The sequence below is a fragment of the Nelumbo lutea genome, chromosome 5, assembly GCF_056320005.1.
Source record: "Nelumbo lutea isolate HS-2025 chromosome 5, American lotus-T2T, whole genome shotgun sequence".
Classification (NCBI taxonomy): Eukaryota; Viridiplantae; Streptophyta; class Magnoliopsida; order Proteales; family Nelumbonaceae; genus Nelumbo; species Nelumbo lutea.
In genome coordinates, this window is record NC_142688.1 from 20,168,629 (window position 1) to 20,185,409 (window position 16,781).

General features: G+C 36.2%; 1 protein-coding gene across 1 annotated transcript in view; it reads left to right on the plus strand.

The window, feature by feature from the left end:
* LOC148850826 (diaminopimelate decarboxylase 1, chloroplastic-like) overlaps positions 1-8,861 on the plus strand; it is a 28,546-nt gene extending 19,685 nt beyond the window's left edge. Inside the window, exons 3-8 of the mRNA XM_088947630.1 lie at positions 1,406-1,555; positions 3,148-3,309; positions 4,000-4,185; positions 6,667-6,789; positions 6,882-6,971; positions 8,511-8,861. Coding sequence (XP_088803756.1) covers positions 1,406-1,555; positions 3,148-3,309; positions 4,000-4,185; positions 6,667-6,789; positions 6,882-6,971; positions 8,511-8,591 — 792 coding nt within the window. The 3' untranslated portion in view covers positions 8,592-8,861. The remainder of the gene's footprint in view (positions 1-1,405; positions 1,556-3,147; positions 3,310-3,999; positions 4,186-6,666; positions 6,790-6,881; positions 6,972-8,510) is intronic.
* The last annotated feature ends 7,920 nt before the right edge of the window (positions 8,862-16,781 follow it).

Here is a 16,781-nt window from a genome sequence, read left to right on the forward strand (position 1 = left end):
GGAGCAGAGATTGCTAATAGAAGGTGATTCTAAACTGGTAAAAGTGGTAATTGGGTGGCTTAAGGAACCAGAGACAGTGGATTGGTCCTATAGGGGCGATTTGCAAAGATTCAAGTGGCTAACCACAAATATGATAGTTAGCTACCAATGGGAAAGGATATCCGCAAATGGGTTGGTCGATTGTTTAGTTAAGCAAGGGTTGCATAAGAATCAGTTATTTTGGGCTCAGTTGTAATTTTTTGTTTTTGCATCTACATCTTGTGCCTCTCTGTGGGAATCCTTCACTATGTATCTATCTTTTTGAATCTTAATAATACAACTATTACTTATAAAAAAAGAGCTTTGCAAGTATACCAATAAGCCCCAGCTATACATTCTGTGATTCTGTACAAAAAATTAAAGCACTCCAACTGTTCAAAAAACTGTTATAGGTATATCTTCAAACACCTTTAAAACCTGTGCCCATCGGACCATCAACTACTCAATCTTGTTGATCAAAGCTTCAATAGGACAGCCCTGTTTTCAAATACTTGACTGTTCCTCTCCTTCCACACCCCCAGCAAAGTGCTAGTGGAAGAAACTTCTGAAGAATTTTTCCCCCTCACTGAAAACCCTGCTCTAGGCCAGGAAGCAATAAGTGAAACCAAATCAGGGGGTGTCACCCAGCTTTTATTAAAGAGCTTGAAGAAATGGACCCAGACTGAATGAGTGAAAGTGCAATGAACAAACATTTATCAAAAAAAAGTGCAATGAACAAACAGGTGGGTAACAAATTCTGGACCAGCTAGAAACAGGGGGTGTCACCCAGCTTGTATTAAAGACCTGGAAGAAATGGACCCAGACTGAATGAGTGAACGTGCAATGAACAAACAGGTGGGTAATAGATTCTAGACCCAAACTGCATAACCTGCAGGAATTCTCAATGGACATTCCTCTATTCAAAAGATGATCCATAGTAAGTGCCTTGTTTCTAGCTGCTGTCCAAAAAAAGAATTCCTTGTGCCACTTTGGGTGGAGCCTGAGCTTTCCAAAACCAAGCCCAACAAACATCCACACTTGGCTGAGCTAAAAGCAGCCTGTAGCATGAGTGTGAGGAAATACTTAATGGCCACATTATATGGGCTTTTAATTGGGTAGATAATAGTTTTCAAAAGGAAAAACAATTGAATACATAATTTCTATATGTCTTGGATTTTGGCATGTTGTTGAGCCCTTATCACTTTTTTAAAACCATGGTTAGAAGGTTCTTGAGCCATGTATTTAAAGTGTGATAAATTTCTGAGAAATGGAGAAAAAGCAACAAACTTGGTTAGTAATAAGATTTCTTTATTGTTATATAAGTACTTTGTTACTTTACTAATTGTTATGCATTCTATATGATTATTTATTGCTAAAACTTTTGTAGGTCCATCCTTATGTTGCCACTGGGAACAAAAATTCAAAGTTTGGTATTAGAAACGAGAAGTTGCTATGGTTTCTTGATGCTGTGAAATCACATCCTAATGAGCTGAAGCTTGTAGGGGCCCATTGCCACCTTGGATCCACCATAACCAAGGTATCCAAATAAATCAAGGTCTATGTCCGTTTTCTTCTTTTTAATATTATGTGTTTTATTTTGTTATCTGTAACTTTAGCATTAAGTACACTTCTGGGGTGTTGTACAGATTCTACAAATCCATGGGATGTTTCCGTATATTGACCTGTCTCATAAAAAATGTAATCTGTCCAGAAAGTTTTTGCGTTTTTATTAGTGAAGTTTTAGTAATGAAATGCTTATATACCAAATTTCTAGGTGCAGCAAGTGTTAAGTTTGTTTCATTGTTGTACTTATCCTTTTTTCTGGAAGAATGCTTTTGCTTTGTACATCTCTGTGGGAATACATGTGCATGCATGAATTCATTCAAACATGGGTTACAGTTTAATATATGTGTAATTATTTCCAGACTTAAGAGTACAAATTGTGCATTTAAATGCTTTGCTGTACACCCTGTGCATGATTGAGTGTTTTGAAGTTTTCTGCTACATGGCATGAGTGAAAAAAGATGATGGTAGATAGAATTGTAACTAGATATGAATAAAATGTTGTCATTAGTTAGGACTCTAGTTGGGCCGGACAGAGACAACTAAATTGAGAATTTTTGGATTGATGTTAAATTGGGAAAAAATTATGTTAACTCTAATTAAAAAGGAAAAAGTCATTGTAATGATTGTCATAGTTAGGACTCTAGTATGGTGTGTAGATCACAGAAGAAACTCCATGAATCATCATCACCCTGAAACCAATTATCTGGCATTGAATGCACAACCAATACTTACTAGAGTTACCATAATTTGTAAAAGAAATTACCTGATTCTCCAACTTCAATGAAATGGTAATAGTTTTGCTCATTGGTATAAAATCTTCTCTACCCCTAGATGGGAAGCAGGACCCTTAAACCCCAGAGGGCTCTGGTGACAAATACAAAGTAATCCAAAAAAACACTAAAGAATTCTCCCATCCTGGGAGAGCCTGCTCCCAATAAGATACTTTCCTCCCAACCCTCCCTTATGGCAAGAGTATCTACCATAGGCAATTAACCTATCTTGTGGTCCATGTCAACCTCCATTTTGCCCTTTCTATAACCATGTCTACCATGAAAAATTAAATAATGCAATCACACATTTTCTTCACCTTGTGATCTCCCTTTTCTATTTCCATCTTTCTATTTACAAGTACAGAAACATATGATTATAAGTTTGATGGTTGAGTTGTTTTAGAGAAGAGATTTAACCAACTAATAACCTTCTATGTGGTCACATTGTTGGGAGGCCATACGAAGTGTTCCCCCTTCTGGGGCAAGATTCAAGCAATAAATCCTTGCAACGTTATCTATGCCTTTTTCTGGGCTTTTTTTTTTTTCCTTTTTGAAATAAAAGTTGAATCTTTGCTTAACTAAGATCATTTCAGAAAAGCTCCAGTAACTGTTGCTGTATAAGATTACCAGAGCAACATACTGATTAAAAAAAAAAGATTACCAGAGCAACGGACATAAAGCAAATAAGCAATTCCAAGGGATGCTTATTCATTGAATGCTACATGTGTAGATTTATTTCTTTTATTTTTTCCATTGCAATAATAACCTCTGTGCTGTTTCATTTTATTTTCAGGTTGACATATTCACGGATGCTGCCATCCTCTTGGTGAACTATATTGACCAAATCCGTGCCCAAGGCTTTGATATTCAATACTTGAACATTGGTGGTGGTCTAGGAATAGATTATCATCACTCCGGTGCTGTCCTTCCAACACCCATGGATCTTATTAACACTGTGAGCATATTTCTTTTTTTATATAGATACATGCATACATACATACATAATGGAGTGCATTGGTATTGGTTTGTATACCATTATGTAGCTGTTATCTGTCCAATGTGCATTGGGAGCAAGAGCCCACAAAAAAATCAATGACAACCCACCCTTCCTCCATCAGTCCTTGCCTACCAGTTGCTCCATATCCTGCACATAGAGTGCAAGATCCAACAAGGCATCCCCCTCTAGGAGATCCCACAACCAGGAACAGCATGACACTTTACATACGCAAAGTGGTCTCGTGATCTGTTGATTACACTTTGAATACCACATCTTAAAATATGTTATAATGACATCCAAATGTAGGGTGTATAGGTAGGCAGCATTTGTTCTCTACAGAAAAATGAAACAGAAGATATCCCAGGAAGAAGAGTCAATGGAGCTTGTTTGGACAGTGCCTTCATATGGGATTTGCCACTTGTTTTTCTTTAATATTTGAGAAAGGTTACATTGTTTTTTTAAGGTTGCATTGTTATTTGCATCCTTATAAACTACTATTTTGATGGCTCTATAAATGATGGCACTTCTGTAATATTTTAGTGCCCCATTTGTCAAAAACAGGATATGCCCAAATAGCTTGCTTTTGTTAATAATGCTAACTATGATTGAAATAATGATTTCATTATATTTATTATGTTGGTTTTGTAGGTCCGGGATTTGGTCCTTTCTCGAGACCTTAATCTCATTATTGAACCTGGGAGATCACTTATAGCCAACACATGCTGTTTGGTTAACCATGTCATTGGAGTCAAAACAAATGGAACAAAAAATTTTATTGTGGTTAATGGAAGTATGGCAGAGCTGATCCGACCCAGTCTTTATGGTGCTTATCAAGTAAGTTATACATGCAAAAGCAGCTTAGCTGATCCAGCATAATCACTTTCCTATTCTAGAACATAGTTGTCAAGGCGGTTCCTAGGCGACAAGGCATCCTTTGAGGCTTGCCTCGCCTAATCGCCAAGCAATTTTCTACTTCCTACTATAAAATACTTTTTATTCTTTCTTTTTTGAGATTATAATTATAAAATAGACATTATTAAACTAAAATAACCATTTTGTGCGTTTATATACTAATTTTTTTTTATTATTTTCTTATTTATTAGGGTTTAATCAACACAAACATTGCTAAATGCTGTATTGAACCCTCAAAGACTTGAAAAACTGAAACCAACAAGTAAGGAGGAGCTTAAAGTTTTATCTAATCAGCAAATTTTCCTCTTCCATATCTTCTTCTTCTTCTTCTTCTTCTTCTTCTTCTTCTTCTTCTTCTTCTACTACTACTACAACTACTACTACTACTACTACTACTACTACTACCAATACTTTTTATTTTCTTCTTTTCCTATAACAAAAATAAGGGTTCAGCCCCTATATTTTTTGAATTTTATTTTCCTTTTCTTCTCATGAATATGTTGATTTTCTATACTTTAATATGAAATTTATACTTTTTTATGAAAATAATGAATAATTATTAAAGAAATATGGTTATGGTACCTAGGGAGCTACCCTATAAAAAAATCCATCGCCTAGGCGACTAGGCGACAAGGCGCCTCCCAGTCGCCTAGCCTCGCCTTGGCACCTTGAAAACTATGTTCTAGAAGTTATGTCCATCTTCTTTGCCTGTATCTAACTTTAAGCAGCATGTGCACCAGCAATAGAACATCTTCTGGATCTTTGCCTTAAACTTAATTGTATGGGGATCCTCCCTTGATATTGTCTGTACTATGTACTCAGCATGTATACTTTAGTTATTGTTGGCATGCTTCATGATTTAGAGGCTATCTCTCAGTCTAACTTGCCTTTTCTTACTGGTAATTTAGATGATTGTGCAGCACTAATAAAATTGTTTTTTGATTACCAATAAAAGAGGCTAGAAAAGAAAAATCTAGCAGTTCTTTTTGATAAATAATGAAATTTTATTAAAGACAAGATATAGTGTTACAATAAACCCAATAAAGGCATGAGGTGCAACACTCATTACAGGATCAGAATTACAGCTGAGCCAGAAAAAGTTCAGACTAATGCTCCCCCAGTTTTGCAAAATAAAATCAGCCATCCCATTTGCTGACCTCCTTTCCCGTTGGATAATAATTATCATGTCTAATTAACTATTTAAATCTTTTCATTGACTCCCTGTAATTCCAAATCACTGTTTCCGGTTCCTTCAGCCAACCCACTACCAATTTAGAGTCACCTTTGATCAACAATCAAATCTAGTAGTTAATTAACTGAAAATTGTAACTGTAAGGATCTGACTGGGAGTCATTTTCACATATATCATTTCTCTGACATTAATACTGTAAATGCATCAAGGCCCTCTTGTTTTCCATTTCCCTGGCAGCCATTCTATAGAATTGTTTGCTACTTTTTTGAAAAGCAAGGATAATATCTATCAAAAAAAAAAAGCAAGGATAATGAACAAAAGGAAGGAAAAAAGAAAAAGAAAAGAAGGGGATTTTAAAGAAGCAAGCTGTTTTCTTAGTTCTCCTTGGGATTCATATTCTATCCACAGAGAAGTAAGGTGTTCGCTTGGTTCTCTTTGGAATTTTTTTAATCAGCGCAAATAGATTTTATTAATTAAAAAGGTAGAAAAGAGAAAAATACAGCACTTGGGTTAGCCTAAGGCTACCCCACTATAACTCAACCACACAACAAGAGGACAGTTTTTCCTTTTTAGCATTACAACTGGGCCCAAAAATACTGCTCTCTGTTAACCCCTTGCTTTGCTAACTGATCAGCAAGACTGTTAGCCGGCCTTGGAATCCTTCTGAACTTTTTTATCTCATTTCTGAAGCACCATGGAGTCTTTTCATCTTGTTTCAACCAACTTATGATTACTTTAGAATCTCCTTCAATTATCAACTTCCTAACCCCTATCTCAACAGCTTTTTGCAAACCAAATGTCACTGCATTCAACTAAGCTCTTGTGGAATCCCCTTCCCCAATTGGTCCTGAAAACAGACCCGGTATTACTCCCCTTTCATTCCTTATCACCCCTCCTATTCCAGATGGTCCTGGATTTCCAAAGCTGCTGCTATTGAAACTTAATTCAAGGAAGCCATTTTGGAATTATTTTTCTATCTGCAAAATTTGTGTCAAACTAATCTAAGATCTATATCTGTTGATTTATATGGTACTAATGATTTCTGCAACACTGGGTTGCTTTGGAATTTGTGGCTGGTATAGCACATTTTGGAATTTGTTTTCTATCTGCAAATTTTGTGTCGAACTAATCTAAGATCTATCTCTGTTGATTTATATGGTACTAATGATTTCTGCAACACTGGGTTGCTTTGGAATTTGTGGCTAGTATAGCACATAGAGTTGGTTTCTCCCCCACCACCCAATGCAGAGGTTTCCACATTTGATGTGGTAGGTCCTGTGTGTGAATCAGCAGATTTTCTGGGAAAGGATAGAGAGCTCCATACTCCAGATAAGGTGATGTTAATGCATTTTCTTTTCCTTGTATGGCTACAGGTGGTAGTTTCTTTTTTCCCATTTGTTTCTCACCAGGAACCTTTGTTTTCCAGGGTGCAGGGTTGGTAGTGCATGATGCAGGGGCATATTGCATTAGCATGGCATCAACCTACAATCTGAAGATGCGATCACCTGAGTATTGGGTATGGCATTTCTAATTTCTGCATCCTTAATGGAATTGTTAGGGTCTCTTTAGGATGATAAAGATTTTCTAATCCATCTGGTATCTACCTTTGTTGCATAATAATACATGGAAATAGTTTTCTGCACAGATCATTTATATCCCTTTATCTATATGATTCCCATTCCTCATCATCCCTGGAGGAGTTAGCTGCATGCACCACCCTATACTGGGTTCTCTTCTGTATAATTTCAGTTGCTGAAGTTCCAGAATGTCAAGAAAAAATGCTCCAAAGAGGGGATTCCTTTTTTGCCATATATTATGCTGCTGGGTTAAATGGCAGATGAGGATAGGGTATTGGGAAAGACATTGGCTTGCTCATCTAAAGATTGGTTCATCAATTGCTTTGTTACATGAATCATCTACATAGTTCAATTATACATAATGGCCACAATCAAGAAACAAGCTGAATACTCTTCTTAACAATGGAATGTTCCTTGTTACAAATGACCATTAATCCAAGAGATAGTTTACGCTTTTCAAACTTTGTTGGTTCCTAATAGACCTGTTCATGGACCGGGCCGGGCTTGGCTTTTGCTCTTCATTAACAGAAAATTTTCAGGTCTGAGCCTGAGCCCGGCCTGACAAACGGGCCTACAACTTGGGCCCGAGCCCGGGCCTCATAAAAATCCCGGGCCCGAGCCTGAAGCCCGACCTAAAGATGAAGATGATTAAGGGCAAACTTAGCGCGCGCGCGAGAGAGAGAGACAGAGATGACCTAGTTCACTAGTGGCACCGGTGCCTAAGTTCACCTTTGAGAGTGAGAATGGTGCATGAGTTCGCTGGTTCCTAAGAGTTTGAGTGTGAATGAAAACTGAGAAAGTGAGAAGATGAAAACGGTGAGAGAGAGAAAGAGACCTAGTTCTGGTGGCGCTGGCTGCCAATGCCTGAGTTCGTAGAGTGAAAATGGTGTGCCTGGGTTCGTCGATTCTGAGAGTGATTGAGAAACTGTGAATGAGAAGAAAAGTGAGAAGATATAACGCTGCTGAAGAGGAAAATGGGAAAGGGTTGGGCGGTTTAGGAATTTAGGGTTTAAACTATATAAAAGTCGGGCCGGGCTTTTTTGACAAATCCCGAGCCCGGCCAAAAAAAATTGAGTCGGGCTTTTAGGCCTGCGGGCTAAAACTCATGTTCAAGCCCATCCAGGGCCCGGCCCAGTCTGGCCCGTCGGGCTACCCGGCCCATGAACAGGTCTAGTTCCTAATGGTTGTTATGTACAGTCACTCATTGTACAAAGGACCTTATTTTGACATTAGTACAGAATACTATACTTTACCTTTCTCAAAAAAAAAAAAAACTTTGTTTTTGTCTTTTACTAGGTTGTGCATTCGGTTCCTATAAGAATAACCCGCTTAACTCTGAAATTACCTGTTAGTGATCCATGACACTATGATCTTTTGCATCGTGAATCAACGTTAAGGGCATACAGGGATGACTTGTTGATCATCCTGATACATGTATCTAGAATTACTCATTGTAACTGAGGGCGGATATTTTGTAGGTCCAAGATGATGGAACTGTGGCAAAAATCCGACATGGGGAGACATTTGAAGATCATATTAGGTACTTTGAGGGCCTCTAGTTACATATTTATGGACCAACAACTTAGCAAGTAACAATTTCTTGGGCACTGGAATAGGAGACTGGAGTTTTGATTTTATTATTTGTGTACATCGCTTGGTTGTAACTTGCAAGCATTAGAATTGGTATGCATCGGATTATTCTGTTATCCATTGGAATGTTTATCTTCTATGCCAACTTATCTACTTACATTTGACTTTGTAAAGGAACAAAAGAAAAACTTGAAGTTCATTTATCCAAAAAAAAAAAAAAGAAAAAAACTTGAAGTTTTGTGCACCCTTGCCAGTGTTTACAATGAGACAATTATTAAATTGCCCACTGGTCTGTACGAGTAAAAAATGGCAACATTAAATAAAGTAAAAAATAACACCTAAAATCTAAGCCATCCAATAGCTCCCTAAGATCAATCAACTGATTTTAACCATCCAAGTAGTTTACCAAGATTCCATCTAATCTGGTCCATCCAAATGTATCCCGAATATCCCGGTTAAGATCAATGAATGAATTAATCATCCTATGAATTAATCTCAACCATAGAACATACAAAGATATCAATCAATTCCAGCAGTACAAGACATGCAAATATCTAAAAAGAGAACCTAGTTTTACATAACTTGTCAAGTAAAATATAAGATATGGACCATCAAAATGACCTTCTAAAATGAGTCAATGAATTTTATTCATCCAAATGGTGTATCAAAATTTCCTCTAATTTAGTCCATCTAAATGATGCGTAAGAGTTTAATCTAGATCTAACCCATCCCAAAGATCTGGGCCATCAAAGTGGTCTCCTAAAATCAATAAATTAATCTTAACCGTCCAAGTAATATACCGAAATACAGTAAATCAAAGCCTTCCAAAATACGTACCAAGTCAACCTAAAAATCTAGGTCGTTAAAGTGGTATTCTATGGTAATAGATTAATGTCATCCATCCAACTGATTTTGAAATTCGAAGCTCAATTTTAATATAGATTAAAGTGGTATTCTTTGGTTAGAATATTTTTTTAACAATATTAGTGGAACAGGATAAAATCATCCTATGAGCATGATCTATTCATTTATAGAATGCTAATGGAGTATCATGCCTTTCTGTCATCATAGATTTATCTACTTTTAAAATCATCCTATGAAAGGGAGGCTTGTACCAAAGGGTTGGCTGGTTGGTGTATTAGCTGTTTGTTTTAACCTTGATGTGGAATCAAATTCAGCAACCATCACTTTGGGAAAAAAGTAAGAGGAATTTATTAATAATGCATAGCACCGAATACCAAAAAAAAATGAAAAAAATGCTTCTTTATGGCTTTTTCTGCCTTTTTTTTTTCTTTTTTTTTTTATCGAAGAGAATTACAATGCAGAGAGAGCGGTTCTCTGAATAAGAATTTCAACCTAAAGTAGTAAAGTGGTATTGCCAATTTGCCACTGGAGTCTGGATAGAGAGAGATGGAGGGCATGGTTTTACCGTTGAAGCAACAATCATCATTATCATCAACTATATCGGATATTCGGATTATTGAGGGTAGATGTATTGCCTTGGGCTGATGTCAATACGACCATCATCATCCCATAATATGCCCATCCCAAAATTTTATTTCGATTTCATTCTCTATTGACAAAGCAGAATTAAGGCTGTCACCATCTATTCTAGTCTGGACTAAATGCTCAAGTAAAGAGGATCACGTGAGGAAACAGCACCAACTAACCCCTCGCATGATGGCTTATTCTCTTCGCACTCAAGGTTGGTTTTCTGTCCCCACCTTGCATTCATTTTCATTAGTCAATTATTTCAGTTCAATCGTAATTGACACAAATGCCCCCGTGCCCGTGGCTATAACTAAGAAAGAATGCGACTCATTTCACTTCACATGTGGGTCGACTCTTGTTAGTTGTTATTGTTGATCGCTTAGTCGCGAATTTAGGGTTGCTATCTCGGTGTGTATTTACTAGTTCTGGTTCTGCTTCTACTGTGGGGATTCCAAAACCTTCAGTTCATTTGCCATCCCAGTGAATGCCATCCAGTTCCAGTATTTGGGTTGTGATTGAAATGGAAAGCTGTTTCCACCGTTTGGTTGGGAATGAATAAAAGATAAATTTTACAAGAATTAAAATATATATATATATATATATATATATATATATTAAAAATATTATAATTCTTAATTTTTTAAATATCAAATAAAAATATTTTTTTTTAAATTGAGTTTATACTTATGAATTTTTTATTCAAGTTGAGCTTAAGTCTCCTACTAATCAACTCGGCTCAGTTCAAATTCACCCCTACTTAAAAGGCTTAAAAGATTTAAAACCTCCCCTCAAGTTTTTAGGTGTTGATGAAATTTCCCCTGAGGTTTGGACTTTAATAGAATTCTCAAAAAAATGGCATGAAAATGTTTAAAATACCTATACAATTGCTTTTGGCCAAAAATTTTACTTTTCAAAATTTCTTTTCATATGAATCGTTAGCCTAAATCCTTCCAATCTTTTTTCTAAATTTAATTTTTCCAAATATTTTTATTATATATTGACATTTTAATCTTTGACCAAATCCCAATAAACTCAAGCAGATCGGACGGTTTAAAGCTCTTACACAAATCTGTACATCTTATTTCTGCTGATCTCAGGGAATACAAACTGCTTTCCGTATTTCGCCCCCTGTATCCAAACACCGCGGAACTGGGGGGGAGGAGTGTTAAAAGTCTTACGGAGGAAGCTTTATAGGTAGAATTGAATTGATGAAGTGATGGGTCCAACCGTCCAAACCCATAAAAAAATTATTTGTTGATCAAAATCTCTTTAAGACTTTCATATCATAATTGGCAATAAAGAAACTAGCGGGAGGTAGAATTTGGTGGATTTGTTTCTAAAGTAAAGATTTGACTAATGAAGTCATATAGCAATTATCCATATTCCAAGCGGACTCGGGTTCACATTTTTTTACTTGGGAGAATGACCGATCAGCCCGGGTCAAAATTTGTAGGCTGAAAGTACCGTCGGGTAGGTGTAAGATCGGAATTGATGTTAAATTATGGGCAAATTTGTACTTTTCCGTTTTTACTTTTAATAACTCTCAAGTTTCAATAATTATCCTACTTTAAAAAAATTTGGACATTTGTTTGCTCAAATGTTATTGAAAATTAAAAAGAAATTGCAATCTAAAAAATATGTTCCAAGTTACTGGTTTTTTCTTTTTTCTTCTTGTTTTTTGGACTCATTTGGCAAGTCTTTTTGAAAATATCTTCTCGTAGTTTTGATAGTCAATAGACACATTAAACTTTTGACATAAGATCTGGGCTGTCCGAAGAACGTTTGATAGACGTGTATCTTTTCATGCATCACTTCGGGTCTTTTCGCACGAGATTAAAATGTGAAAGACACAAAAAATTTCATTTGGAGCTTCCTGAAATCAGCCCAAAATGGGTTTTCCACGTCTTTTCGACGTCTCATATTTTGGCGACGAGATTTTCCGCGTACCAAACAGGAATAGACCGATTTTCAGTCTTCTTAGCTTGTAAGCAACAGAAAGACCATGTGAAAAGACGCGACAAACAGGACCTTATTTTTTGGGTGAAAAGCTTTTAAGCATTCTGTGATATTACCAAAAATTAAAAAAAAATGGTAAATCTATGATGGTGGAGACCTATTTCCCAGTTTAGCTATCGTGTTTAAGACTTAATTTTCAAGGCTCAGCTTAAAAAGATTACAAATACAAATACAAATTTATAGAGTACAAAATCTTATATTTTGTTTTATTTTGCATGTATTTATACGGTACATATTTGCACTTATATCTTTCCAAACTAAAGGTATCTTCTTTTGATTGGTAAGTGCACACCTTAGTGTAAAGCTCTAGTGTAGATCTACACTGCCATGAAAGGAATGTATTTCATGGAGTATTTCAGAAATTTGCAAGTTTGTTCTCGTTCGTTGAATGAGGAAGCAAGAATCCTTCCTTGTGTGATTTCAAAGGGTTGGATTAGATGTAGGGTCTTTAGTTTCCATATTACTATAATGTCACACACAGTACACCTTATAGGCCATAACTGGATCAGAAATTTAATCGTTTTGACCATTGGTTTTCCGGGTGAAACAGTCCGACTATAATGTCTGGTCAGATGGTTTTGGAGTCTAAAACTGCACCCAGAACTATGACCGCTTCCTGGGTCAATCGGCTTGACTGTCTGGTTCGTTCTGATTTTAAAAACCATGCTATAGTCAATTAAAGCAGCGCAGCCTGAACTTCTGACCCAATCGTAAATCGATAGGGTTAGTCAATGCAGATTTATCACTTAACCAGTTAATCTAATCCCTTCTTCCCTACTTTCAAGCAAGGTTCAATATATCAATACAGTCCAATACGTCAAGTTGAGTGTATCAGACTTCATATCAACACATTTTTTTATATATATTTTTAGTTTTTTTTTTAAATATATATGTTCAGGGGTTAGTTAAAGGCCTAGCTACCCCCTGAAACAAGTCTCACCCCGAAACTCTTAATATTTCGTACTGATACGATATATATTGATCAATACAGACTGATACATGATAAAATTTTGAACCTTGGTTCCAAGCATTCCACTGCATAGCATGTGCAGGTTGTGAGGAAGATCATCATGTACAAGTTTTCATTTCCTTCTGCAATGGAGATGGAAATTCTGACTTATACCCTAAAGAATTTGACTGGTTTGATTTATGAGAGAAAATGCACTGACACTAATGTGGGGTGCCAATTGGACTGGATTTGGTCCAATCCAATCCAGTCGAGTCCAATGTGAGTCCATTATAAATGGACCAGGTCCAATCCAATCCAATGAATATTTTGGACCATTGTGGATCAGTTCAATTCAATGTTTGGATCATCCAATTTGTTCAATTTCATTTTGATTTAGATTGGTTTTAACCCAAACCCAATCCATTAACACCTATATTTTTATTTTATATCAATGGACCAGATATTGGCTTAATCCAATCCAATCCAATATAAATTTATTGCGAATGGATCAGATCCAATCCAATATAATAAATATTTTGAACCGAATTAGTCCAATCCAATAATATCGGTCTGTCTAATCCATCTAAATTAATTTTTGACTGGACGGAATCCAATCCAAAATCGATCCATTGACACACTTATTAATGCCTATATAACCTGCTGATTTCAACATAGGTGCTTCCACATGGGTCTGCCCAATCTCAATTTACTCAACATGAGAAAGCAATAGCAATTCTACTAATAGGATGCATGTAAAAGCAACACAAGTAGAAAGAAGTAATATTTCTTCATTATTCCCTATTTAGTTGGAATAGAATGATGTGGTGTGGTCAATGCCAATGGATGGTCAGGGTCGTAAGCATTCAAACTCAGCTTACTTTCTCCTTTTACAGGTGAGTGAACAGTAATGTGAAATTAGAAATTGTGTCATGATATGCCACCTGTCCTGTACATCTTAAGATTACATCAATTACTTTATAATGATGTCCCCAAGATTGTGTACATTTAGGCTAGTTTAGTCTGAAAGAAAAGGAAGGAAAAGATAAGAAAACTTACATAAGTTTTGTACAAATTTCTTTACCTTATTTTTCATTTTCCTACTTTTTCTTTCAAACCAAACACAGCCTTAGGAATTTAAATGTAATAGGTTAGTCAAAATGATAATAAAACAAGAAAAAAAAAAGAATTCATTTAAATTAAAATAAATTTTTAGGATTTTATGTTAATTTAAAGAATTCATTTTCAATATAAGAGCTAAGAGGTCATCGTCTGATACAATGGTAAAATCTCTGAGGGTGAGAAAATGGGTTCAAGTCAGAGGAAAAAGAAAAAGCCAAATTGTTGGGGTCCAGCCCTCCCAAGACCCGGAGGATCAGTATTGGGTAATGGTGGCTTATTATGATGGATACTGCATCCATGGAATAAATGCTTGCTTTTCTAAGTCCCTAATCGGTGAGGAGACCCAGGTTGAGATTTGTCCCATGAACAATCCTGTTACAAGATATGGACCCGCCAACAAGTAAATCATGGTTTGATTCTTTTAGGGAGCTTGGTTCATTGAACAAAGTTTGAAATGAAAGTCGTAATCCATCAAGAGATGCTGAAATTGGATTTTAAAATCTTAACCCCGAAGTCTAAGTAAAAAAAAAAGAATGGCAAAAGTAAAGGAGTAAAAGAAATGTGTGTGTCCCAAATAGATAAAGAATTTCCACAAGAAAGGTCTACATAATCTGTATTTCTTAGTAGCAAGGAAAAGCCTATTTGGATGTTGGCATGACCAATGTTAACAAGAGTTGATAACGAACCAAGTATTTCCAATTGGAGAATAACACGTGTGATGAGAAGCGTGGGTAAGCCAAAAGCATTGGGCCATTGGCTAATGGGCTAATTGGCTAATTGGCTGATGGGATGGGGAGCAGTGGCCAGTGGGTCTATTTCAAGCATTCACACTCCCAGTCCCACCTAATTGACTAACTGAGGCCTGTGTATAAAGAACATTTTTGGATTGGATTGGATGAGACCAATCTCAACCAGTTTCTGTTTCGGTTTAAAACTTTTTAAAGGTGTCTGTTTGTGGTGTGGGTGGCTGGGCCCATGGCCTGTGGGCTTGGGGAGTAGTCCAGTAGAGTGCTAAAGAGTTTAGATAAGATTTTCTCTCTATCTCATCCATCTGATTTGATCGACGGGTGACACCACGCTAGCGTATGGGTTATAACTGATCTTTTAGGCTTGAATGGAATAGTGGACCCCGGCCTTCATCGTGGCTTATATCGATGGGGATTCGTTAATGACTAAAAAAAGGAAAATTAGCGAAACCACCCATTTAGATATGTCACTGTACTATCTAAATTTTCAAAAGAATCAAGTTGGTTCTACCTTTAAATTTGTCTTCTACCTTCAGAAAAGATATTGTTCATTTGTCTTCTACCTTTAAATTCGAAACACATTCTTTTTTAATTATTTCTTTGCTTTCAGTTATTATTTTTCTTTACCATATTTTATGTTTTTTTTCTCTTTTTATTTGAAGATAATTGGTTGTCTCAAAATAAAAGATAATAAACAGTGTTTTATTTTGAATGGTAGTTTTGACATTTTCAATAAAGGTAGGAATCAATTTAACATTTTTTCAAAATTTAATCACTACATTTACACATTTAAAAGTTCAGTACTAATTTGACATTACCTCCAAAGTTGAGGGTAAAGTGAAAAATTTCCTTATAAAATTGCCTAATAAATAAAAGAGAGAAAAAAAAGGGTCCAACACGAGATTGTCGGTAAGTAAAGCTTACGCGGAAATTCGTCGACGACAGTGATGTGTTTTTGGATGGTCATAGTCCAACCCATTCCTTATAAAGAAAATTATTCTTTTATCTTCCAATCGACGGTTACGAGGTGCATAAATCCAAAAAAAAAAAAAAAAAAAGAAGGAAAAGTGAAGGAAAGAAATGAAACAATTGGCGAGTGGTACCGATTAACTACCACGGAATAGAACAGGATACGTGGACGGCTTCGATTGAACAAGGGGCACCGGTTGATGGCGATTACACCTCCGTTTTGTGAGCACACAGCTTTAGGTGTAGGCCCTGTCTTAATCTTTGTGAATTTGGAATTTCTACTGCAGCTTGCGTGTTGAAACTTGAAACTTCCTTTTGGCCGTTTGTATCGTTGTATTTGTAGCCGCTAGCTGAGTAGCTGGTAGGTTTCTTCGCGCCTTTCTCAATTTTTATTTGTATGACTGAAATACCCTTTCTTACACAGAAAAAGAATTGTCTAAATGCCTGAATTATTTCTCTCTCTAAAAAAACATTTTGATTTTCAATTTATCAAATCGTTTAAACTTCATGTGTTTGATGACGTTACATAGCATCGTCCCAAGCTATATACCTTTATAGGTCATGGATCAGCCGATCAAAATTGCATTTTAGGTTAGTCAAATAGTGAGATAGGCCGATAGGGTTGAAAAGAGAGGATGATGGATGGATATTGGAATCCCTTTCTACCATTCAACCCAGCCCAAAAATAAGGTTTAAATCCGCATTAAATCTGGATAATTAATCATATTCAATGTAGGTTTAACATCCAAATTAGGGTTAATTGAATCGGATGTTGGATCAGGTTTCGAACATTCGAAATCCATTGTCAGCCTTAATCAGCACCAGTTCTCTCCGTCACTCCACTCTCCAATTCATGGAATCATGGTGTG